This window comes from Molothrus ater, chromosome 2 (assembly GCF_012460135.2).
Source record: "Molothrus ater isolate BHLD 08-10-18 breed brown headed cowbird chromosome 2, BPBGC_Mater_1.1, whole genome shotgun sequence".
Classification (NCBI taxonomy): Eukaryota; Metazoa; Chordata; class Aves; order Passeriformes; family Icteridae; genus Molothrus; species Molothrus ater.
Genome location: NC_050479.2, coordinates 1,169,330 through 1,193,830, shown reverse-complemented (window position 1 = coordinate 1,193,830; position 24,501 = coordinate 1,169,330). Strand labels below are relative to the sequence as shown.

General features: G+C 48.2%; 1 protein-coding gene across 2 annotated transcripts in view; it reads right to left on the bottom strand.

Annotated features, from left to right (window-relative positions):
- Positions 1-6,070: 6,070 nt before the first annotated feature.
- Positions 6,071-24,501, bottom strand: part of RCAN1 (regulator of calcineurin 1) — a 49,520-nt gene continuing 31,089 nt past the window's right edge. The window contains exons 1-4 of one of the 2 annotated variants that reach the window (XM_036381977.2): positions 19,323-19,439; positions 15,400-15,573; positions 12,091-12,250; positions 6,071-8,489 (exon numbers count right to left, since the gene is read on the bottom strand). In XM_036381977.2, coding sequence (XP_036237870.1) covers positions 8,326-8,489; positions 12,091-12,250; positions 15,400-15,573; positions 19,323-19,409 — 585 coding nt within the window. In that variant the 5' untranslated portion in view covers positions 19,410-19,439 and the 3' untranslated portion in view covers positions 6,071-8,325. Of the gene's footprint in view, positions 8,490-12,090; positions 12,251-15,399; positions 15,574-19,322; positions 19,440-24,501 lie in introns of those variants that run through there. The other variant, XM_036381967.1, reaches the window with a different exon arrangement.

The window sequence follows — 24,501 nt, the reverse complement described above, 5'->3', positions numbered from 1 at the left end:
AGGAGGAGGATTGCTTCCTCCCCAGCTCCACCCACAGCAAACCCAGCACAAAAGGCTTCTGTTCTGTCTCCCAAAGAAAAATCCCCTGGCATTTCACTTTGATTGATGATACACAATAAACTGAGGCAGGAACCCAGGGCATGTGTTGGGCTGGAGCACAGGGACTCCAAACATGGATCCTGCCCCATTCCTGGGGCTGCCCATGCCCAAGGACCCTGGAACCAGCCCAGGGAGGAGCTGGAGCTGCTGCAGAGAGCCCAGAGGAGGCTCCAGGATGGGCAGAGGGATGGAGCAGCTCTGCTGGGAGGAAAGGCTGGCACAGCTGGGATTGTTCACCTGCACAGGAGAAGCTTTGGGCTGAGCTCAGGGTGGCCTTGCAGGGCCTGGAGGAGCCCCAGGAAAGCTGGAGAGAGACAATTTCCAGGGCATGCAGGGACAGCACCCAGGGAATGGCTTCACACTGAAAACCTACAGGTTTAGATCAGGTATCAGGAACAATTTCCTCCCTGGCAGGGTGGGCAGGGGCTGGAATGGAATTCCCAGAGCAGCTGGGGCTGCCCCTGGATCCCTGGCAGTGCTCAAGGCCAGGCTGGGCACTGGGGACAGTGGGAGGTGTCCCTGCCATGGCAGGGGTGGCACTGGGTGGGCTGTGAGATCCCTCCCAACCCAAATAATTCCATGATTCTATTATTGTCCCTGGCCTGATGCTGAGATCCCCTGCAGTGGGACCTCTCCCCATGGTTCCTGTCCCAGTCCCTCTGAGTGGAGCTGCTTTGCTGGTGCAGGATTTGAGGGATTGGTGGTGCAGGGTTTGAGGGATTGCTGGTGCAGGGTTTGAGGGATTGCTGGTGCAGGGTTTGAGGGATTTGTGGTACAGAATTTGAGGGATTGCTGGTGCAGGGTTTGAGGGATTGCTGGTGCAGAATTTGAGGGATTTGTGGTACAGAATTTGAGGGATTGGTGGTGCAGGGTTTGAGGGATTGGTGGTGCAGAGTTTGAGGGATTGGTGGTGCAGGGTTTGAGGGATTTGTGGTACAGAATTTGAGGGATTGCTGGTGCAGAATTTGAGGGATTGGTGGTACAGAATTTGAGGGATTGCTGGTGCAGGGTTTGAGGGATTGGTGGTGCAGAATTTGAGGGATTGGTGGTGCAGGATTTGCTGCTCCCTCTGGCAGCCACTCATCCCATGGGAAATGGAGATGTTTGGAAGCCAAGGAAGCAGCACCTGCAGAGGGCAGAGCCCTGGGGGCAGCCAGGCTGGGAGCCTGGCATTCCCAGGGGCAGGATCCAGGATTTTGCAGTGCCAGCACTGGGGTTTGTGGCGGCTGATGGCACCAAAGCAGCCCCAAATCCCCCCTGGGCAGGAGGTGGCCTGTCCCTGGAGCGTCCCTGGGATGCAGGGAGCTGTTATCCCGTGGGGATGGAGCAAACCCTGCCCCTGTGTGCCTGTCCTGGTGCCCAGCAGGCAGGCTGGGCCGTGCTGGAGCAGCCCTGGGCACTCAGCAGGACAAATGGAGGCGTTCAGGGCCGAGGACACGCTGGCAGCGCTGCCCGCTCACTCTGTCCCCGTTCCTGCCACCAGAAAGGGCTTCCCAGAGCTCCCATCAGCCCTGGCTGCCCTGGAGCACAGAAATGGATCTCCAGCAGGATTTCATGTCCAAAGTGCTCTGGTAAAGAGCTCTGAGAGCTTTCCCCGTGCCAGGGAGGCGGGAGCTGAGCCAAGGGCTGGGGTTGTGCCTGTGCCACCCCACAGGAGCTCAGGGATTTGTCCTTCCTGGCCTCTTTATCCCCCTCAGCTGAGTGTCTCTGCTCACACTGCAGCTCTTGAGACAGATTGGTTTTGCTGGAGCCTGATGTTTGCCGAGGAAAAGCATCACTGTGAGCTTTGGTGGACAATTAATCGGTGTTCAATTCGTCCTCCCCTCCTGCTCCTCCAGCCCCCTCTGGAATCATCTCTCCCATTCCAACATTTCCTCAGCTGCTCTTCCCGACCTCAGGAGCTGCAGGAACAAGCAGGGAACTCAAGAAGCTGCCAGGAAAGTTCTGTCCAGCCATTTCTCAAATGTGAATTTGAGAGGCTGCGTGTGAACCGCTGAGAGCAGGTGGAGGATGTGAGGAGCTCACACAGGAACAGAACTCCTGGGGGAGGGAATTGCAGGATCCTCCTGTTGTCACTCTGAGGGTCAGAGCTGCTGCCTGGCAGGACAGGGACTGTCCTGGAGGCAAATGAGGCACTTGTGTCACCACTGGGAAGGAGTTTTGCTTCTTGTTAGAGAGGAAAAACCTGCAGGGGAAAATCTGAATTTTAATTGCATTTCCAGTCTGTGTAAGGTGGCTCTGGCTGAACAAGGCACTGCCCAAGATGTCCCATCCTGTGTTTCCTGGATCCCAGAACCCCCAAATCCCCGGGGCTGGCCCAGCCCTGCCAGCCTGTGCAGTGCCAGCTGTGCCCCATGGGCACCTTGTCCCCAGCCCAGAGCACTCAGTGCCACCTGCAGGGGACACCTGCAGGGCTGGGCACTGCAAAGCTCCCTGGGCAGCCCCTGCCAAGGCCTGAGCTCCCTTTCCATGGGCAAATTGCTGCTGCTGTCCACGCTGAGCCTGCCCTGGCCCAGCCTGAGGCCGTTCCCTCAGGGAATCTTCCAGAAGAACACGGGGCTGCTGTACCCACCAGGAAAGCCTGGATGAGCCCCAGCTCTTCACTCTCAAGTCTCAGACAACACTAAAAATATCCACATTATATCAAAACCCTAATTAAAACCCACCCAAGAGAAGCCCCAGGCAATTGGCTGAGTAACCCTCCCCTCTCCAGGAGCTCAGCTCTGGGAGCTCCTCCTCACAGGGCAGCACAATGGAGACTCTGACCCGGCTTTAATGCCAGGGCAGTGGGGCTGGGGCAGCTCCAGCCCAGCATCCCTGCACATCCCAGCAGCTCCTGGGATTCAGGAGGCAGCCTCAGCAGCCAGGATCTGTCCAGCAGATTAAAAAGCAGGTGCAGCACATGGTAATCCCTCTGCCAAACTGGGACTGTGTGGGAGAGGCATTCAGCAAGAACTTTCCATGCCTTGGCAGCACGTGGAGCCATCCAGGCCCCCACAGCCTTCCAGGGAAGGCACTGGCACAGCTTTGGGGAGGGCTGTGCTGCTGAGAAGGAAAAGCTGCTTTTTATGGCAAGTCCTGCATTTTCCCACTCAAATAACATCAATAAATGCAGCATTACTTTACTTACAAAGGCTCAACCCAGCATGGTTCAGCTCCTAGAAAAGGTCAAAAAAAAAATCCATGCTGCTGTTAAAGGCACTTAAGAGAATCCCAGGATTGGGCTGGGAGGGATTTTCAGGATCATTTTCATGTCCCACAGGCAGGGACACCTCCCACTGTCCCCAGCGCCCAGCCTGGCCCTGGGCACTGCCAGGGATGCAGGGGCAGCCCCAGCTGCTCTGGGAATTCCATGCCAGCCCTGCCCACCCTGCCAGGGAACAATTCCTGATTCCCAAAATCCCATCCAGCCCTGCCCGCCTTCAATTTAAAGCCATTCCCTGTGTCCTGGCACTCTCTGCCCAGGTACAAAATTCCCCTCCCTCTTTCAGAGCCCCCTTCAGGCTCTGGGATGGGCTCTGAGCTCTCCCAGGAGTCTCCTCCAGGCTCTTCCCATCAGCCTGACAGCGACTCCCAGCAGGGAATTATTTGGGTGAACTCTCTGTAAATCCCACACACCCTGGGGATTGGGATCACTTCTCCAGAGCCACAAGTGGCACCCAAGATTTCCCTTTTCCATCTGGATCCAGCCACTTTTCTCTGTGGGTGGCCCCAGGTGTTCCTTCAAAGAGAAGAGATTTCCAAAGGGAAATGCAGAACAGCAGTTTGTAAAGGTGGGAGCATAAAATCCTGGAATGCTGGGGGCTGGCAGGGATGTCAGAGATCTTCTCCAACATCTGCTGAGGGGCTGGGAGCCAGAGCTGGTTTCATTCAGGATGAAGCCATTGTTGGGTATTTAGCTCCACCTATGGGCACCTCCTCGTGCCTCTGGAAATCCTTCAGATTCAGCCACTCGGTCCCACTTCAAGGCTCTAATCCCAGATTTTCAGGGTGGGAAGAGCCCTTCAGGAGCATCCAGGCCCACGCCAGCAGCACCAGCATCACCCCAAGGCCACATCCAGACTCCTCCTGGCACTCCCAGGGACAGTGACCCCAAACCTCCCTGGGCAGCTCTGACCCAAACACCCCACAGATTTTAAGAGGGGCATGAAAAAAGAAATTCCTTTCAGAAACTTTCACAAAGGAAAATCATTAACTTGATTTATCTTAAATGGTGCAGGAAGCTTTGATCTCCAGCACTGGGCATCCATCAGGGTGCCAAGAGGATGCCCCAGGCTCTTCTCAGTGGTGCCAAGGAATGGAACCAGAGGGATGGGCAGGGATTGATGGGCAGCAATTCCCTGCACAGGGGGCACAACTTCTGCCCTGGCAGTGCCCAGCCCTGAGCAGAGACCAGGGGGGCTCTGGGGGCTGCTCCCTGGGACATTCCAGAGCCACCTGGACCCAGCCCTGTGCCCTGAGCTCATTCCAGTGAAGGGAAATTTTCTTTCCCCATCTCCAACCTGAGCAATCTCCCCTGGTGCAATTCCAGCCCATTTCCTCTCCTCCTTTCCCTGCCCCTCCTGTCAGGGAGTTCTGGAGAGCACTGAGGTCCCCCCTGAGCCTCCTCTTGTCCATTCCAACGCCCCCAGCTCCCTCAGCTGCTCCTCCCAGGATGTGTTTTCCAGCCATTTCCAAAGGAAGTCCAAACAAAAGGAATTCCTGGCAGGAAAACACACACACAACAACGCCTGGAATGTGACAGTTCCCTGTTATCAATGGAAATTTTGTCAGGGAAGATAAATCCAGCCCTGCCAGCTCCATCCTGTCCCCTGTCATTGGAGTCACCTCTGTGCTCCTGCCTCACTGCCTGTAGCACTGAAAATTTGGTATTCATTGAAAGTTTAGTGTCAAAATGTTCTTTACCAGTGTCTTGGGGCATGTCTTCATCACTGTTTTGTCTTTCCAGATCCAATGATGAATTATTAAAAGCATTAGCAAGGAATAATTCTCTGGAAAATGTTTCTGAAGCGTGTTGGGCAAGGCAGGATAAAAGCAAAAAGGAAGAACTTGTGTTCCCCAAGCCAAGCCAGAAGCAGAACTTGAGCAGGCAGGTGATGAAGCCATGGGCAAAATCCCTGCTGGAATTGTTCAGAGATGGTTCAAAAATTGTTCAAAGGCTCCAGAGCTCTGCAGTTCATTCCTTCCCCACGCCTGCCAAGTGTGGGCTGAAGAACCTTCTGATGGACTGGGCCAGGGTCAAACAGCAAAGTTTCCACCCTTGGGGCTGCTCTGGGAAACAAAACTGATTAAAAACCAACTTTGGTCCTTTTGAGGTCGCTGCCTTCACCTCTTTAACGAGGCAGGGCTTTAATTGGGCACCAGAAATTCCTTTTTGCCATCAGAGGACTTCCATCCCTTCCCACAGCAAAACCTTCATGGTTTCCCTTAATTCCTCTTGCAGCAAAAGGACTTAAAGTTATCAGGTAAAACCATTTAACACTGATGTATTTCTGTATTCCAGGAGCTTCAGAAATCATGGGATCATGGGATGGTTTGGGATGGAGGGACCCTAAAGCTCATCTCACTCCACCTCCCACCATCCCAGGCTGCTCCAAGCCCCGTCCAACCTGACCCTGGACACTTCCAGGGGTGGGGAATCCAGAACCTCTCTGCAAACAACCCCAAATTATTCATTTTCAGTAGAAATATTTCATGTATTATGAATGCACAGGGATTATTCTGGAGCAGGAAGATGCTGATACCTTCATTAGGAACTTGAGGCTCAGAAGAATCAGGTTTGGAACATCCCCCCAGGGTTTTACTCATGAGCAGATTCTCCCATGTGTGGTCATGCAATTCTCTGAAGGTTGGAAACCTTTTCAAGGCATCATTTAAGAGGGCCTGGCACAACATTCTGCCCCTTTGGAAGCTGAAAGTTCCCATTCTGGTGCTGAACTTGGAGTGGCTCTGTGCAGAAAACACCAGGACATTTACAAGAAGACAACAAAATATTTTAATTTCAATCTGCCCCGTGCTATCCAAGTGTATAAAATACCAACTAAGCATCCATTGGAACATTACAAAAATAACCAGAAAAAGCAAGCAGCACACTGGAGTCATGAGGACAGGAGGTGGCAGATCCAACCAGGAACACACTGAGAGCATTCCAAGATTTCCATAGCTCCCACCTCAGGCAGGGGTCAGGTATTATTAAAATGACAAAAATCAGGTTTATTGATGGTTTGAATTGAAAAGCAGCTCTGCTTTTGGAAGGAACCCAGCAGCAGCCACCTGGGTTTCGACTGCCAAAGTCATGCTTTGATTTTTCATGGAAGAAGGACGGGACAGGAATTATTCCCAGTGTTTTGAACTGAATGTGGTGAGACACAAAGTCCAGCAGTCGTTTGAGAAACATGGAAAAGCCTTGGAAAGGCTTCAAGGCAGTTGTGGCAAACCTACAAAGTTTTTCTCCATGAATTCCTTTCTTTTGGGTGTTGAATGCAGCACGTGGAGCTGAGGGTAACCCAAAATAATCTGATTTTCCTGTGTGTCCAGCTCCAGCAATCCATGGAATCAGCTCTTCTCAACAGCTCCCATGGAGCCAGGGCCACCCAGACACCAGAGCCAGGCTTTGTTCCAGTTCCCAGGGAATGACAATCCAAGCTAGAGCAGGAAATTCAGTATACTCCTGGTCTCCAGGCCCACATTTGCATTCCAGTCAGGAATTCCAGGCCTTCCAGAACACCCTGTTTCCCTGCACCGTGGCCTGGAATGGCTGCACTCTTTTTAAAACAAATATTATTTAAAAAACCAAGGTGTCAACCAGGAATTTCAATCAACATTTGCTTCAATCTCTTCTCAGACCAACTGTGGCAAGAGCAAACCAGGAGAGAGCCACAGTTTGATTCCTAAAAACACAATGAGAGGTTCCAACATCCCTTTTCCAAGACCCCAAGTGGCATTTCCTAGGGATAGCAATTCCTGTCTCCTCCCAAAAAATCCTGACCCCTGTTTCAAGGTGAGGATCTCCAGTTTAAAAAACAGTATTAAAATATTTCTGCCATCTTTCTTCTTTAAAATTTGCATTTAGGAGCCTTTAAACACTGCCATAAAAAAGCCCTAAAGCTTCTCCCACATATTCCCATTGCTTAAATCAGCATTCCTTGGCATTAAGCATTTCATCCCAGCTGAGTTTGGAAGCAAAGCTCAGAAAGTTTGGATTTTTTGATATCCAAAACCAGTAGAAAAAGATCCAAGTGTGCAGCTTGGAGTAGGAATGGACAAGGAAAAGGCACTCCAGCTCTCCTCACTGCTTCCTGGGTGGAATTTTCCAATCCCAAGCAAATCTTTACTCACCAAAAATGCAGATTCAAGTTTCTCCATCAGTTTGGTTTTTTTTTTTCCACTGGAAAAATCCCCCTGCTCTGAATATGCACCATCAGCATTATTTGAGTCCTTTTTTCCCCCCCTCGAGTCAAAGCTCCCAAACAAATCCTATTGGAGATATAAATTACCCAAACTTAAAATAATTTAAAATCCATGTATTCCAACAACTCTCCTATTGCACGTTTTTCCACTGCTTTGCCAGGTAAAACCCTCTGCAGGAATTCCAAAGGTTAAAATTTTAAAAGCACAACTTCCAGAGCACCAAAAGCAGGTGCTGGAGGAATTGGATCCTGCTGGAAAACGAGTGTCAATAAAACCAAATATAAATATATCATGTATGTACACATCCAGGAGGAATTCTGGGATGCTGAGATAATAAATACTTTGAAACAATTCCCAGATTTCCAGAAATTTGGGAGAAACTCTAGAAAAGAAAGCAAATTACTTGAGAAGACCAAGAAGAAACATGCACAAAACCTAGTGTAAGAAAAAGGGTTAAATTCCCAAAATTCCCATCATCTCTCCAACCCTGTCATCCCAAGGTTTTCCAAACACCCATCAGGGGTGTCACAACAAGGAACCGTCCCCCAGAATCAGCCCAGTTTGTCCCCAAAATGTCCCCTTCTCCCATCCTTTGTTCCCAGCACGTGGGGATTCCCTCAGCACAGGGATCAACACTCCGAACTGAGCAGGGAATTCCTTTATCTGCGGCAATTATCTGAGGAATTCTCCTCCCGCAGCTGCTGCGGCCGTGCCCCCGCAGCCGGGCACTTCTCCACTGCAAATCCTTGGAAAAATCCTTGGAAAAATCCTTGGAAGGGCGGATTTCCTCCGCCAGGAGCGGCGGCCGGGCTGGGCTCAGCTCAGGGAGGCGGGGCTGTAGTCGGGCCGGCGGGTCTGGATGATTTTGGGTTTGGGCTTTTTGGGCTCCTCCTCGGCCTCGCCCTCCTGGTCGCTCTCACACACGTGGACAACCACGCTGGGGGTGGTGGCCGTGGCAGCGTGCAGTTCGTACTTGTCCCCTGAGGGGGGAAAAATGGGAATAAAAACGGGAATTCCTGAGGAAAGGGCACCTGGGGCATTTCCAGAGGGGATTTAGGGGGGGAATTCCTGAGGAAATGGTGGTGAATTTCAATGAGGTTTTTAGTGAGGAATTTCTGAGGAAAGGTCACCTGGGGACTGCTCCATGTGGGGAATTCCTGAGGAAAGGGTACCTGGGGGCTTTTCCATGTGGGGAATTCCTGAGGAAAGGGCACCTGAGGGGGTTTTAATGGCGCTTTTAGGTGGGGTATTCCTTAGGAAATGTCACCTGGGGGCTTTTCCATGGGGGAAATCCCTGAGGAGATGTCACATGGGGGCCTTTCCATGTGGGGAACTCTTGAGGAAAGGGCACCTGGGGGGTTTTTAATGGGGGTTTTAGGTGGGGAATTCCTGAGGAAAGGGCACCTGAGGGGGTTTTAATGGGATTTTTAGGTGGGGTGTTCCTGAGGAAATGTCACTTGAGGGCTTTTCCAGGGGATTTTTAGGTGGGGTATTCCTGAGGAAAGGGCACCGGGGGGCTCTTCCATGGGGATTTAGGTAGGGAATTCCTGAGGAAATGGGACATGGTGACTTTTTAATGGGGTTTTTAGGTGGGGTATTCCTTAGGAAATGTCACCTGGGGGCTTTTCCAGGGGGGAAATCCCTGAGGAGATGTCACCTGGGGGCTTTTCCATGTGGGGTATTCCTGAGGAAAGGGAACCTGGGAGGGTTTTAATGGGGTTTTTAGGCAGGGTATTCCTGAGGAAAGGGCACCTGGGAGCTTTTCCAGGGGGTTTTTAGGGAGAGAATTCTTGAGGAAATTTTGGGTTTGGGTTTTTTGGGCTCCTCCTCGGCCTCGCCCTCCTGGTCGCTCTCACACACGTGGACAACCACGCTGGGGGTGGTGGCCGTGGCAGCGGTGCAGCTCGTACTTGTCCCCTGAGGGGGGAAAAATGGGAATAAAAATGGGAATTCCTGAGGAAAGGGCACCTGGGGCATTTCCAGAGGGGATTTAGGGGGGGAATTCCTGAGGAAATGGGACGTGGTGAATTTCAATGAGGTTTTTAGTGAGGAATTTCTGAGGAAAAGGCACCTGAGGGCTTTTCCATCTGGGGAATTCCTGAGGAAAGGGCACCTGAGGGGGTTTTAATGGGGTTTTTAGGTGGGGTATTCCTTAGGAAATGTCACCTGGGGGCTTTTCCAGGGGGGAAATCCCTGAGGAGATGTCACATGGGGGCCTTTCCATGTGGGGAACTCTTGAGGAAAGGGTAGCTGGGGGGTTTTAATGGGGTTTTTAGGTGGGGTATTCCTGAGGAAAGGGCACCTGGGAGCTTTTCCATGTGGGGAACTCCTGAGCAAAAGGCACCTGAGGGGGTTTTAATGGGATTTTTAGGTGGGGTGTTCCTGAGGAAATGTCACTTGAGGGCTTTTCCAGGGGATTTTTAGGTGGGGTATTCCTGAGGAAAGGGCACCTGGGGGCTCTTCCATGGGGATTTAGGTAGGGAATTCCTGAGGAAATGGGACATGGTGACTTTTTAATGGGGTTTTAGGTGGGGAATTCCTTAGGAAATGTCACCTGGGGGCTTTTCCAGGGGGGAAATCCCTGAGATGTCACCTGGGGGCTTTTCCATGTGGGGTATTCCTGAGGAAAGGGAACCTGGGAGCTTTTCCAGGGGTTTTTTAGGGGGGGAATTCTTGAGGAAATGGGACATGGTGACTTTTTAATGGGGTTTTTAGTAAGGAATTTCTGAGGAAATGTCACCTGGGGGCTTTTCCATGTGGGGAATTCCTGAGGAGAGGTGACCTGGGGGGATTTTAATGGGGTTTTTAGGTGGGGTATTCCTGAGGAAAGGGCACCTGGGGGCTTCTCCAGAGGGGATTTCTGGAGGGAATTGCTGAGGAAAGAGGACATGGTGACTTTTTAGTGGGGTTTTTAGGTGGGGAATTCCTGAGGAAAGGTCACCTGGGGGCTTTTCCATGGTGGAGAATTCCTGAGGAAATGGGACATGGTGACTTTTCAATGGGTTTTTTTAGAAAATGTGACATGGTGATTTTTCAGGGAGGAAAATTCCTTAGGAAATGGAACATGGTGAATTTTTAATAGGGTTTTTAGGTGGGGAATTCCTTAGAAAATGGAACTTGGTTACTCTTTAATGGGGTTTTTAGGTGGGAAAACTCCATAGGAAATGCTCAGTAACAGGGGAAAATGAGCAATTTTTAATGCTTGGAAAGGCCTAAAATATTTGTTTTAAAGTTTCTTTTTTGTTTTCATAAAATTTGGAAAGAAAACTTGGAGTAAAGGAACAGCAGCATGGAGCAGCTCTGAACTCCCACACAAACTGAGGCTGCTTTGTTATTTATTCATCTTTTAGTTATTTATTCCAAGTGTTCCATCAAAAACAACTTCTGCTTCCAAAATCCATTGTAGGGAAATAAAATCTCTGATAAAAATATTTCATAATAAATTATTAAGAATATTTAATAAGGATTCTTGATGGGAAGTTTTAAATCCCAACATGCAGGAGCTCAAAGTTGTGCCCTGCCCTTTTCTCCATCCTTTACAATTGCCTAAGTTTGGAGGTGAACAGGAATTTAAAAAATCCTCCAGTAAAATGAATCTGACACAGTTTTCATTCTCTTGAATCTTATTAATGAGAATAATTATTCTCATATAATAAGAGTAATTTAATTCTGTTCAATGTTATTAAATGTGACCATTTTTCTCTCCCCTAAAATTAATAATACTGCCCCACAGAGGTTAAATCTGAGCTGGATTTAAGATTAATTTGCACCAATTCTTATGGATAAGTTGTATAAAATATGGGAGAAAAGGGAAATCCAGGGATATGATCATTAATCACTGGGGAAAGGAGGGGCAGGCATTTATCCCTTTGAAATTCCAAGGAATTTTAGGCTCATACTGACAATTCCTCCTACATTCAGTAGCAGTTTCCTCCTCTGAGGAAAACAGAAATAAAAATAAGTATAAATGAAAATAAGTAGAAAATATAAATGGAAAGAAAAATAAAGAAAAAGAAAATAGAATTAGAAATTAACAAAAATAAATAGAAATAGAAAGAAAATAAATATAGAAAGAAAATATAAATAGGAATAAAAATAAATGGAAATAAAATATAAACATAAATAAAATAAAAATGGAAATAAAAAGAAATAGAACTAAAATATAAATAGAAATTAAAATAAACAAATAAAATATAAATAGAAATTAAAATAAACAAATAAAATATAAATAGAAATAAAATTAATGGAATAAAAATAAAAACAAAATAGAAATAGAAATAAAATATAAATGGAAATAGAAAGAAATAGAACTACAATGTAAATAGAAAGAAAATATAAATAGAACTAAAATATAAATAGAAAGAAAAACAAAGAGAAAATGTAAATAGAACTAAAAATAAATAGAAATAAAACAAAATAGAAACAGAAATAAAAATAAACACAAAGAAAATATAAATAGAAAGAAAAACAAATAGAAAGAAAAAATAAAGAGAAATAAAAATTTCTTGGGAAAGTTTTAGCAATCCGGGAAGTTTTGAGGTGTTTTCCTCCACCAAAATTCTGGTTTTTCCACCTTCTTACCTGGTCCTAGCTTGGAAATTGCATATAAAAGGTCGTAGTTAATGACTGGAGTGGCATCCTCCACTTGTTTCCAGTCCACAGGAGGAGAGGCAGGAGGGGAGATCAGGAACTGCTTGTCTGGGTTTGGGGGGGCCAGGTGGGAGCTCCCGATGTGCAAAGTCTGCAAGAGAAACCAGAGAATCCCAAAGTGTCCCTGAATGCCTGAATGCCTGAATGCTGCATTCCTATATCCCTGCATCCCTGAATTCCTGAATGCTGCATTCCTATATCCCTGCATCCCTGAATTCCTGAATGCTGCATTCCTATATCCCTGCATCCCTGAATTCCTGAATCCCTGCACCCCTGAACGCCCAAATCCCTGCACCCCTGAATGCCCAAATCCCTACATCCCTGAATGCCCAAATCCCTGCATCCCTGAATTCCTGAATCCCCGAATGCCTGCACCCCTGAATGCCCAAATCCCTACATCCCTGAATTCCTGAATCTCTGCATCCCTGAATTCCTGAACCCCTGAATGCCTGCACCCCTCAATCCCCAAATTTCTGCATTCCTGCACCCCTCAATCCCTGCATTCCTGCACCCCTCCATCCCTTATCCCTGCATGCCTGCAACCCTGAATGGCTGCACCCCTGCATGCCTGAATCCCTGCATCCCTCAATCCCCAAACTCCTGCATCCCTGAATCTCTGCACTGTTGGGGAAGATGAAACAGGAAAGCCTTATAAATATGATTGTCTGGCAAAAGATTGTGAGAATATGGAAACTATAAGTGAGATTGAAATGAAAGCAAGCTTTGAGATCCCTCAGGTACTGAACAACTGGAAAACAATGGTGTGGCCACTGAAGGTGATCCCCTTTTGATGGAACAACACCCTCTGCTTGCAGACAGCTCCAGGGGCCAGAGCAGACCCTACAGCTTGGCAGAGGGGCCCAAAGAGGAGTTTGTAGGGTTTAAAATGTAACACAGTGTGGAAATGTAATGATTCTTATAGGCTGTATGGAAATGCTATGGGATTTGTATCTTGTACTGGATTAGTAGAATATTCAACACAGATTTATGGTATTGGAATGGGAACCTCGCCCTCTTACCTTTTTACTCTCTCATCCTCTCTCCCCCTCTCTTCTCTCAGTCCTGCTCTGAGCTGTGTCTGGCAGCTCCAGCAGGGCCCTGCCCCCAGGCCCTTTGCAATGAACCCCAAGTTCCAGCCCTGGCTGCAGAGATCTCTCATCTCCATCCATCCCAACCGTGCTACCCCGTGATGCTCCTACACTGCACCCCTGCATTCCTCAATCCCTGCACCCCTGCATCCTTTCATCCCTGTATCCCTGCACCCCATAATCCCTGCATCCTTTCATCCCTGTATCCCTGCACCCCATAATCCCTGCATCCTTTCATCCCTGTATCCCTGCACCCCATAATCCCTGCATCCTTTCATCCCTGTATCCCTGCACCCCATAATCCCTGCATCCTTTCATCCCTGTATCCCTGCACCCCATAATCCCTGCATCCTTTCATCCCTGCATCCCCTCATCCCGGGGCTGTCGTGCCCTGCCCGGCACTCAGGGTGGCAGCACCAGCCAGGGCACAGCTCTGAGGGAAATTCCAACGGGATGTTCTTCCCCGAAAACCAAACCTCTGCCCTTCCATACCTCCAGGACACAGCTCTGAGGGAAATTCCACTGGGATGTTCTTCCCTGAAAACCAAACCTCTGCCCTTCCACACCTCCAGCAGGACAGGGCCTCTAAGGCCTCGTGACAAATGGTGCTGGGAGTCATCCTCAAAAGTGGGAGTGGAGGGAATTCCAGCAGGGATAAAAATAATCTGGATCATGGGGGGCATCCAACACTTCTGGATTCGTTTTCCCACTCAATTTTCAGAGGGAAAAGCAGCTGGAAAAGCAGCTGGAAAAGCAGCCTGATTGCCAGAGCCCGAGAGCAGGGAGCTCCAGAGCTGCTCAGGGGGAAATCCCCAAGACTGGGATGGGCAGGGAGAGCCTGGAATGGGCAGCTCTGAGCCAGGAAAGTGCAGCTCCAGAGGCTGGAATGTGCAGCTACAACCCGGGAATGGGCACAGCCAGAGCCTGGAATGGGCAGATCCAACCCTGGAATGGGCACAGCCAGCCCCTGGAATGGGCACAGCCAGCCCCTGGAATGGGCACAGCCAGCCCCTGGAATGGGCACAGCCAGAGCCTGGAATGGGCACAGCCAGAGTCTGGAATGGGCACAGCCAGCCCCTGGAATGGGCACAGCCAGCCCCTGGAATGGGCACAGCCAGCCCCTGGAATGGGCACAGCCAGAGCCTGGAATGGGCACAGCCAGAGTCTGGAATGGGCACAGCCAGCCCCTGGAATGGGCACAGCCAGCCCCTGGAATGGGCACAGCCAGCCCCTGGAATGGGCACAGCCAGCCCCTGGAATGGGCACAGCCAGCCCCTGGAATGGGCACAGCCAGAGCCTGGAATGGGCACAGCCAGAGTCTGGAATGGGCACAGCCAGCCCCTGGAATGGGCACAGCCAGCCCCTGGAATGGGCACAGCCAGAGCCTGGAATGGGCACAGCCAGAGTCTGGAATGGGCACAGCCAGCCCCTGGAATGGGCACAGCCAGCCCCTGGAATGGGCACATCCAGAGCCTGAAATGGGCACATCCAGCCCTGGAATGGGCACAGCCAGCCCTGGAATGGGCACAGCCAGCGCCTGGAATGGGCACAGCCAGCCCCTGAAATGGGCACAGCCAGAGTCTGGAATGGGCACATCCAGCCCCTGGAATGGGCACATCCAGCCCTGGAATGGGCACATCCACACCCTGGATCCCCCAGGGACTCCCTGGGTGCTGGCAGAGGAGCCTCCCCCAGCCCTTTAAATTCTTGGAATGTTCTCATTCCCATCCAAGGTTATCAAAAAAAGGGAAATATCAACAGCCTCTAAATGTGTGGAGCTCTGGAACAGCCCTGGATTCTCTAATTAATCTGACAAAAAAAGACCATGAAGGAATTCTGGGATGCTGGGATAATAAATACTTTGAAACAATTCCCAGATTTCCAGAAACTTGGGAGAAACTCTAGAAAAGAAAGCAAATCACTTGAGAAGACCAAGAAGAAACATGCACAAAACCCAGTGTAAAAAAAGGGTTAAGTTCCCAAAATTCCCATCATCTTTCCAACCCTTTTATCCCAAACTCAAAATTTAACCCCAAATTTGGGGTTTTCCAGCTTGGAAAAAGAAATCCTCCACATCAGCTGGAGGATTGATGGGAGTCAGAACAAGGAAAGCTTTAATGCCCCAAGGAAAATCCCAACAAGCTTTTTTTACCTGAGCAAAATAGAGTCTGAGCTCTTTTCCAAGGAATTCTGTCTTGTCCAGCTGGATCCTGGCATCTGCTGCAGACAAAGGGTTGCTGAAGTTTATTCTCACTCTTTTGAAGCTCTTGAAATACTGGAAGGTGAGGTCCCTGTCATAGGGCCGGAACAGGGATTCAAACTTGGCCTGGAGAGAGAGGAGCAGAAGAGAAAATCAGCATTAAACGCTAATAAAGAAATTAATTTTAAATGAGAAGTTATTCATAAGGGCAAACTACCACTCTTGAATGCTGATTATTGTAACAGCTTTGTTTATTTTCCTTTTTCTTTCTAGAATGAAGTTTTCTACCTTATCCCTTACTTCTCTGTATCCTCAAAATACATCATTATTATTATTATTGATAAATTATATTATCACTTATTCTATTATTATCAGAAATTAATGTTGGACAAAACACTCTAATTTAGCTACAGAAGACATTGAAATGTTTCTTAGAAAATTAATACCCAAAAACCTTGAAAAGAAAACTCTGCCAAGCCTTTGCCCAAATGTGCAAATTTCAATGGAACCACCACAAGTTCTCACAGAGAAACATAAAAAAAATCCTGATTTTCAAGCTAAATGTGATTTTCTGCAGTGACTCAGCACAAAGAATGAAGTCCATGAAGATCTCCTGCTTTCCTGCTATTTTAAATTTAATTTATGGAAAGTGCTTCCACTGTCCCTGCAGGATTCCAGGCCAAGAGAGACACAAGAGGAGGCTCTGGAGCTGCCAGGCCCTTCCCAAGGCTTTTATTCCAATGGATTCAAACTGGGGAAATTTCCAGGTATTTTCTCTCCCTAAAAGCTTCCCAGAAACTCAGGATAAAGCCCAATAAACATCATTCCATTGAGGGCTTTTTTACTACAATATTTTGAATTAGTAGGAGGAAAAAAGCAGGGAAATTACGTAAGAAGGCAGAAATTAATTCAGAATTTCATCTTCCTCATGAGAAGCTCCACTTCACACACTCACCACAGCTGGGTATAAAATCATTCCATTCAAAGAGATTTTAAAATCAGGGCTGTTCTGCTTCTGCAACTTGTGCAGAATGAGCTCTGAAACAGGAGCAGGACCCTCCCCACACAGAGCTGGAGTTTGGGAGCCTCAGAGCTGAGATGGAACCATGGAAAATACACCCAAAAATTCCATTTCCAAGTTCTCATTCTGTATTTAAAGACAGAGAGATCTGGGGTTTGGGGTTTTTTTGTGTTGGTCTGGGGTTTTTTTAATATTTCTTAATTTATTTATGTGATTACAGAGCTCAGAAATGTCACTTTATCACTATGACACTTTAAAAAAAAAAGTTATTTTTGTCCTTAAGGTATCTTAGCAGTAACAGCTCACTGTATCAGGACTGATAAGTACTTTATATTCTTTTATATGTACATTATTATTTATTTCATATTGCAAATCAGCTAAATACAGACCCAAGAGGATTTCTTATCGTTTTGCCAGGAAAAAAAAAAAATCCCAGGAGAAGTATCAAATGGATTAAAAATTCATTGATCTTGCTACCAAAATCAGTAAAGGAAGAGCAGCATGGAGCAGCTCTGAACTCCCACACAAACTGAGGCTGCTGTGTTATTTATTCATTTATTTACTTATTTATTCCAAGTGTTCCATCAAAAACAACCTCTGCTTCCAAAACCCATTGCAGGGAAATAAAATCTCTGATAAAAACATTTCATAATAAATTATTAAGAATATTTAATGAGGATTCCTGACGGGAAGTTTTAACTCCCAACATGAGGGAACTCAAAGTTGTGCCCTGCCCTTTTCTCCAAAACCAGGATTACAGAATTCACAGGATCACAAGGCTGGAAGAGACCTTCAAGGCCACTGAGCCCAACCTGTTCTGTCCCCTGACACCTCCCCTGAACCCTGGCACATCCAGGCTTTGTTAAACACACCCAGGGACGGGGACTCCACCTCCTCCCTGGGCAGCCATTCCAGAACTGATTAAATATTTGCTGAAAATTCAGAATACATCACACAGTCCAAGAAGTCTGGAGGGAAACTTGAGACAATTTTTCCAACCACAGAGAGCTAAAACAGAATAATTCCCAGAGTTGGAATCATTCCCATCAGAGCAGCCTGCTGCAGGCTCCCAAGCTCCAAGACTTTTATGGCAAACTGTCCCTGGCACATTTTCTGAAAAATCCCTTCACCAGGATTCTTCTCCTGGGAAGCTGAGAAGCCTCAGAGAAAAAGGAAAACAATAATGATCTCCTTTGCTTCTCCTGTGTTTGCTGCTTTGGAACGTGGCTGGAGATTGTTTATCCAACAGGTGAATTGTTTTTACTTTATAACCAATCACAGTCAGGCTGGGTCAGGACTCTGAGGAGCCAGCCACGAGTTTTTAATTAGTATCTTGTTAAGCCTTCTGTCTGTATCCTTTCCCTGTTCTTTAGTACAGTTTTAGTATAGCATTCTTTAATATAATGGAATATAATGGAATGGAATATAATGGAATATAACAGAATTAATATAATAGATTTAATACAATATAATAGAATGAGTACAACAGAATTAATATAATTAATATTACATAATAATAAATCAGCCTTCTAAGAACATGGATTCAGGTTCTCAATTCTCCTCTGTCCTGGGACCCAGCAAACACCACAGCAAACTGCAATTTCCTTCCAAATGCAAGCGGAACATCCAGAGTGGAGCTGCCAGAAAAACCCCAAAAACCCAAACCTACCCTTGTTTGTGGCTGGGTGAAGAGCTGCCCATCGGCCACGAGTTTTTATCTTGTTAAGCCTTTGTCTGTATCCTTTCTCTGCTCTTTAGTACAGTTTTGGTATAGCATTCTTTAATATAATAGAATGGAATATAATGGAATGGAATACAATGGAATGGAATGGAATATAATGGAATATAATGGAATATAATGGAATATAATAGAATTAATATAATAGAATTAATATAACATAATAATAAATCAGCCTTCTAAGTACATGGATTCAGGTTCTCAATTCTCCTCTGTCCTGGGACCCAGCAAACACCACAGCAAACTGCAGAGTGCAAGCAGCCCCTCCGGAGTGGAGCTGCCAGAAAAACCCCCAAAACCCAAACCTACCCTTGTTTCTGGCTGGGTGAAGAGCTGCCCATCAGCCACGAGTTTTTAATTAGTATCTTGTTAAGCCTCTTGTTAAGTCTGTATCCTTTCTCTGTTCTTTAGTATAGTTTTGGTATAGCATTCTTTAATATAATAGAATATAATGTACTATAATGCAATGGAATATAATGAAATGCAATGGAATATAATGGAATGCAATGGAATATAATGGAATGCAATGGAATGGAATATAATAGAATTAATAAATATAATAGAATTAATATAACATAATAATAAATCAGCCTTCTAAGAACATGGATTCAGATTCTCAATTCTCCTCTGTCCTGGGACCCAGCAAACACCACAGCAAACTGCAGAGTGCAAGCAGCCCCTCCGGAGTGGAGCTGCCAGAAAAACCCCAAAAACCCAAACCTACCCTGGTTTCTGGCTGGGTGAAGAGCTGCCCATCGGCCACGAGTTTTTAATTAGTATCTTGTTAAGCCTTTGTCTGTATCCTTTCTCTGTTCTTTAGTATAGTTTTAGTATAGCATTCTTTAATATAATGGAATGGAATACAATGGAATGCAATGGAATATAATGGAATAGAATACAATGTAATGGAATATAATGGAATTAATAGAATTAATATAATAGAATTAATAAATATAATAGAATTAATATAATAATAAATCAGCCTTCTAAGAACATGGATTCAGGTTCTCAATTCTCCTCTGTCCTGGGACCCAGCAAACACCACAGCAAACTGCAGAGTGCAAGCAGCCCCTCCGGAGTGGAGCTGCCAGAAAAACCCCAAAAACCCAAACCTACCCTGGTTTCTGGCTGGGTGAAGAGCTGCCCATCGGCCAGGCAGGCGATGAGCGAGCCGAAGCTGTAGTGGAAGTTACGGAAATGCATTTTTGGGGCCGGCCCCCGGCGATCCCGCAGCGATCGCGGCTGCTCGGGAGCCGCGGCTGCCGCTCGCAGCGCTTATAAAGCAAAGCACAGCAGAGCCAGCCCAGCCCCTGGTGACAGAAAAGCTCTCAGAGCATCCTGTGGGTGACAGCGAATTCCTGAGCATGCTTGGGAACACAATGTAAGCGGCACTGGAAAGAGGTGACGTCAGTAATTAGTCAGCTTCCCTCTGCTAATTACCGGGAGCATGGAAAATGCGGCTGAGCCGAGCAGGGCAGCTGCTGCCCGGGCTCTTGCAGCATAGTTTCCACTGGCAGTAATTCCATGCAGCTCCCACTCCACGCATGGAAAATGTTCCTGCCTTGGCAGAATGCTCCGGGAATGGGCTGGGGAGAGGGCAGCAGGAAAAATGTCTGATTCTGACGCTCCGGGGACGGGACAGAAATCCCTCAGCTCATTCTTGTTCCACTCAAGAGCCACAGGTGGAAACTCTCTGGGAATGGGGAGAAGGGAGCAGGAAAAATCTGATTCTGATTCTGTGGGGATGGGACACAAATCCCCCAGACTGGTTCTTGTTCCACCAACAGCCACAGGTGGAAATGGTCCAGGAATGGGGAGAAGGCAGCAGGAAAAATGCCGGATTCTGATTCTGTGGGGATGGGACACAAATCCCCCAGACTGGTTCTTGTTCCACCAACAGCCACAGGTGGAAATGCTCCAGGAATGGGAAGGAGGCAGCAGGAAAAATGTCGGATTCTGATTCTGTGGGGATGGGACACAAATCCCTGAACTCACTTCTTGTTCCACTGAAGAGCCAAAGGTGGAAACGTTCTGGGAATGGGCTGGGGAGAAGGCAGCAGGAAAATGCCTGATTCTGATGCTCTGGGGATGGGACACAAATCCCTCAGCTCTTGTTCAGCTCAGTTCTTGTTCCACCAAACAGCCACAGGTGGAAACATTCTAGAAATGGGCTGCACTGAAGGCAGCAGGGAAAATGCTCTGATTCTCTGGGGATGGGACACAAATCCCTCAGCTTGGTTCTTGTTCCACTCAACAGCCACAGGTAGAAACTCTCTGGGAATGGGGAGAAGGCAACAGGAAAAACACTCAATTCATGATCTTCTGGGGATGGGACACAAATCCCTCAACTCAGTTCTTGTTCCACCGAACAGCCACAGGTGGAAACATTCTAGAAATGGGCTGCAGTGAAGGCAGCAGGAAAAAACCTAATTCTGATCCTCTGGGGGTGGGACACAAATCCCTCAGCTCAGTTCCTGTTCCACTCAACAGCCACAGGTGGAAACATCACCCTGTGTTAAAGGAAAATGCTCCTGCCTTGGCAGGACGCTCCAGGAATGGGCTGGGGAGAAGGCAGCAGGAAAAAATGTCTGATTCTGATCCTCTGGGGCTGGGAAACAAACCCCTCAGCTCTTGTTCAGTTCAGTTCTCGTTCCACCAACCAGCCACAGGTGGAAATGCTCCGGGAATGGGCTGGGGAGAAGGCAGCAGGAAAATGCCGGATTCTGATCTTCGGGGATGGGACACAAATCCCTGAGCTCAGTTCTCGTTCCACCAACCAGCCACAGGTGGAAATGCAGAGATGGATTTGGGGAAATATTTTCCTGCCATCACAAGGAGGATTCGTTTGGAAGCTTCTTCAAAGCAGCTCTGTGCATTAATTACAGCTCTTGCCTTATTAAACCCTTTCCCAGCCCCACTGAGCAGGGAGGGTTTCTCAGGGCTTGCTTTGTGCTTTTTTCCTACCAGGAGCCTGCTCAGCAATCTGGGGCCAGGGTTCTTCCAGAACCTGAGACACAGCAGCAGGGAGCAGCTGTGCAACCTGAATTCCTGCCAGGTTCTGGGACACCTGAACCCCAAAGCCTTTCCCAAAAGGCAGCACAGAACATGGGTTTTTGTGGGGGTTTTGTGGTCTTTTCTTGTGGATTTTTTTTTTTTTTAAGCAAGAACCTCTATAAAAAGCTCATCACCATTTCAAGTAATTAATGAAGTTTACACTGAAGCTTTCACAAGCTATTTGAAACTCTCCCATGCACTGCAGCTCCAAAATTATAACACAGTCAAAATCTTAAGTGCCTTCAGTTCATTCTGGTTTAACACAGGGCTATGACAGAAGCACCAAGTTTTAGGGAATACCTGCAAACAATGCACAGTGCTAAGTTTAAAACCTGATTTCACCACAATTTAACTACACAAAACTTTTCACATGAAGACCATTCTCCATTTTTAGGGGGTCTACTTGCTAAATCCCCATTTAAAGTCCAACTCTCTGCTGTTCTTAGGTTACCTCAGTGTAAAAGTCACCACAGCATGAAAAGAATACTTAATACAATTTTTTAGAACCTTTTCTTAGAAGGCATCACTTAAAAACCCCAGGATCACTGAAATCAGAAAAGCACTTCAAGACTCTCAAGTGCCACCCGTGCCTGAATCATCACCCACCTTGTCCCCAGCCCTGAGGGCCACATCCAGACATTCCTGGGACACCTGCAGGGATGGGGACTCCAAACCCCCCTGGGCAGCCCCTGCCAAGGCCTGAGCACCTTTTCTGGGAAGAATGGGATGAATTCCATCAGTGGGGATGGGGTGAGAGATCCCACACAGAAATTCAGGATTCACAGAGCCCAGGAAACCGCTCTGAGCAGATCCCAAATCCCGTCCCTGACCTGGAATTTCTGTCAGGTACCCTCAGTCCTGGGGATGTGGAAGGAGCAGGTGTGACTGCACAAAGCAGAGGTCAGGATGCTCACCTGGAAAGAATGGCCATGACTCACCTGAGCACAGAGCAAACAGGCTGCCCACATGCCAGGGAACTGCAGCTCCTGAGAAGAAAGCAGAGCAGGTTCCTGCTCCAAGCTGGCACAGCCTCGGGTCACTGTAGCACCTCTGGGGACATTTCTGTCCCTGGAGCTCATAAGGAGTAAAACAGAAAAAACCTCTCTGATTGCCCTCCTCAAGGCCAGCTGGACATTGCTGAGAGCCAGGGAAAATGACTGCAGAAGCCACCCCTGAATGAGAACTTTGTCAGCTAATCCAGGACTGGAGCCTGGCTAGGAACAACCAAGCGGGTCTGAGAAATGCAAACACTTCACAAAAGAGTTTTTTCACTGTGTTCTCCAGATTTAAATGAAACATTTAAGTTCTACTGACACACACAGCATTTTTAACTCGGCTTTTTAACACCCCAAAGAATCACTTGTAGTATGTTGCACTTTGTCACTATCATCATTGGGTTTTTTTGACATGGTTGTGTCCTAAATAATGGAATCACAAAAAGGTTTGGGTTGAAGGGACATTAAAATCACCCAGTGCCACCCCTGCCATGGCAGGGACACCTCCCACTGTCCCCAGTGCCCAGCCTGGCCTTGGGCACTGCCAGGGATCCAGGGCCTGCCCACCCTGCCAGGGAACAATTCCCAAGATCCCACCCAGCCCTGGCCTCCTCCAGCTCAGGCCAGGTCTCTCAGTGTATTAAATAAACCACTTGGAGTTATTAATACCAAACTCAAGCACTCTATCAAAAGGAAAAGCCCCAATTCCCACTGCCCCTGGTGCAGAAGAGCTGTTTGGGGCAGTGGAGCCCTGAGATGATGTGGAAACCACAAGACAAAGTTACAAAAGCCCCAGTGCCCAACATGAGTGCTGCAATGTTCCCTCCTGGAAGGTTTGGTACGCACAGCAAACAACCCTGGCTGGGACAGGACATTGCAACACCTCAGGAGTCCTGGATTTGATGTTCTGATATTATCCCAGGGCAGCTTTTCTGCTCCCTTATCTCCTTTTGGAGAGTTTGCTGCTTCCTGTTCTCTCTTTGAGACAGAACAAGGGCAAAATCACCAGCCCAGGGAGGAGCTGGAGCTGCTGCAGAGAGCCCAGAGGAGGCTCCAGGATGGGCAGAGGGATGGAGCAGCTCTGCTGGGAGGAAAGGCTGGCACAGCTGGGATTGTTCACCTGCACAGGAGAAGCTTTGGGCTGAGCTCAGGGTGGCCTTGCAGGGCCTGGAGGAGCCCCAGGAAAGCTGGAGAGAGACAATTTCCAGGGGATGCAGGGACAGCACCCAGGGAATGGCTTCACACTGAAAAATTACAGGTTTAGATCAGGTATTAGGAACAATTTCCTCCCTGTGAGGGTGGGCAGGGGCTGGGATGGAATTCCCAGAGCAGCTGGGGCTGCCCCTGCATCCCTGGCAGTGCCCAAGGCCAGGCTGGGCACTGGGGACAGTGGGAGGTGTCCCTGCCATGGCTGGGGTAGATTGGGATGAGCTTTAAGTTCCCTCCCAACCCAAATCCAGATTTCATTATTCCTGGTCTGATTCCCTCTGCCTTCCCCCTGTGATTTGAATTCCATCCCCTCAGGACTCTCTCCCTGTGTCCAGGTTCCTTCCAGAGCCATCCCTGGAAGGTGATCCCTGTCCAAACCCAGCTGGGAATGGCTGCCAGTGCCAGAGGGCAGGGCTGGGTGGGATCTTGGCAATGAGGAATTGTTCCCTGGCAGGGCTGGCATGGAATTCCAGCCCTGCATCCCTGGCAGTGCCCAAGGCCAGGCTGGGCACTGGGGACAGTGGGAGGTGTCCCTGCCATGGCAGGGCTGGCACTGGGTGGGCTCTGAGGTCCTTCCCACCCAGACCATTCCATGGTTCCCTGGTGCTGCTGCACTTTGGGAATGAAGGCAAAGGGCTCAGAGCAGTGGGACAGGACAGCAGGGGCAGCTCCACCTCCTCAGCTTTCACCTTTGCCTTGGGAGCTGCAGATTCCAGGGCTCACATTCTGGAAGTTGAGCTCTAAAACTGCACACAAGGTGCTCAATCAAAACCTAAAGAGCTCCCAAACACCAAGAGCACCCCAGAGATCCTTCAGCACTGCCCAAGGACAGAAATGTGTCAAGAGTCCTTTCTGGGGGGCTGGAAGGACAATCAGAGAGGCCAATAAATAGATGAAATAGTGGGAACACAGAAGGACTGAGGGCCATAATTTGCTCCCCAACTTCCATCTCCACATGCAGTGGAACAGGCAGGGCCCAGAATTGAAGGAAGTGAGGCCACAGAAGCAGAAATCAGGCACAAGTCACCAAAAGTGCC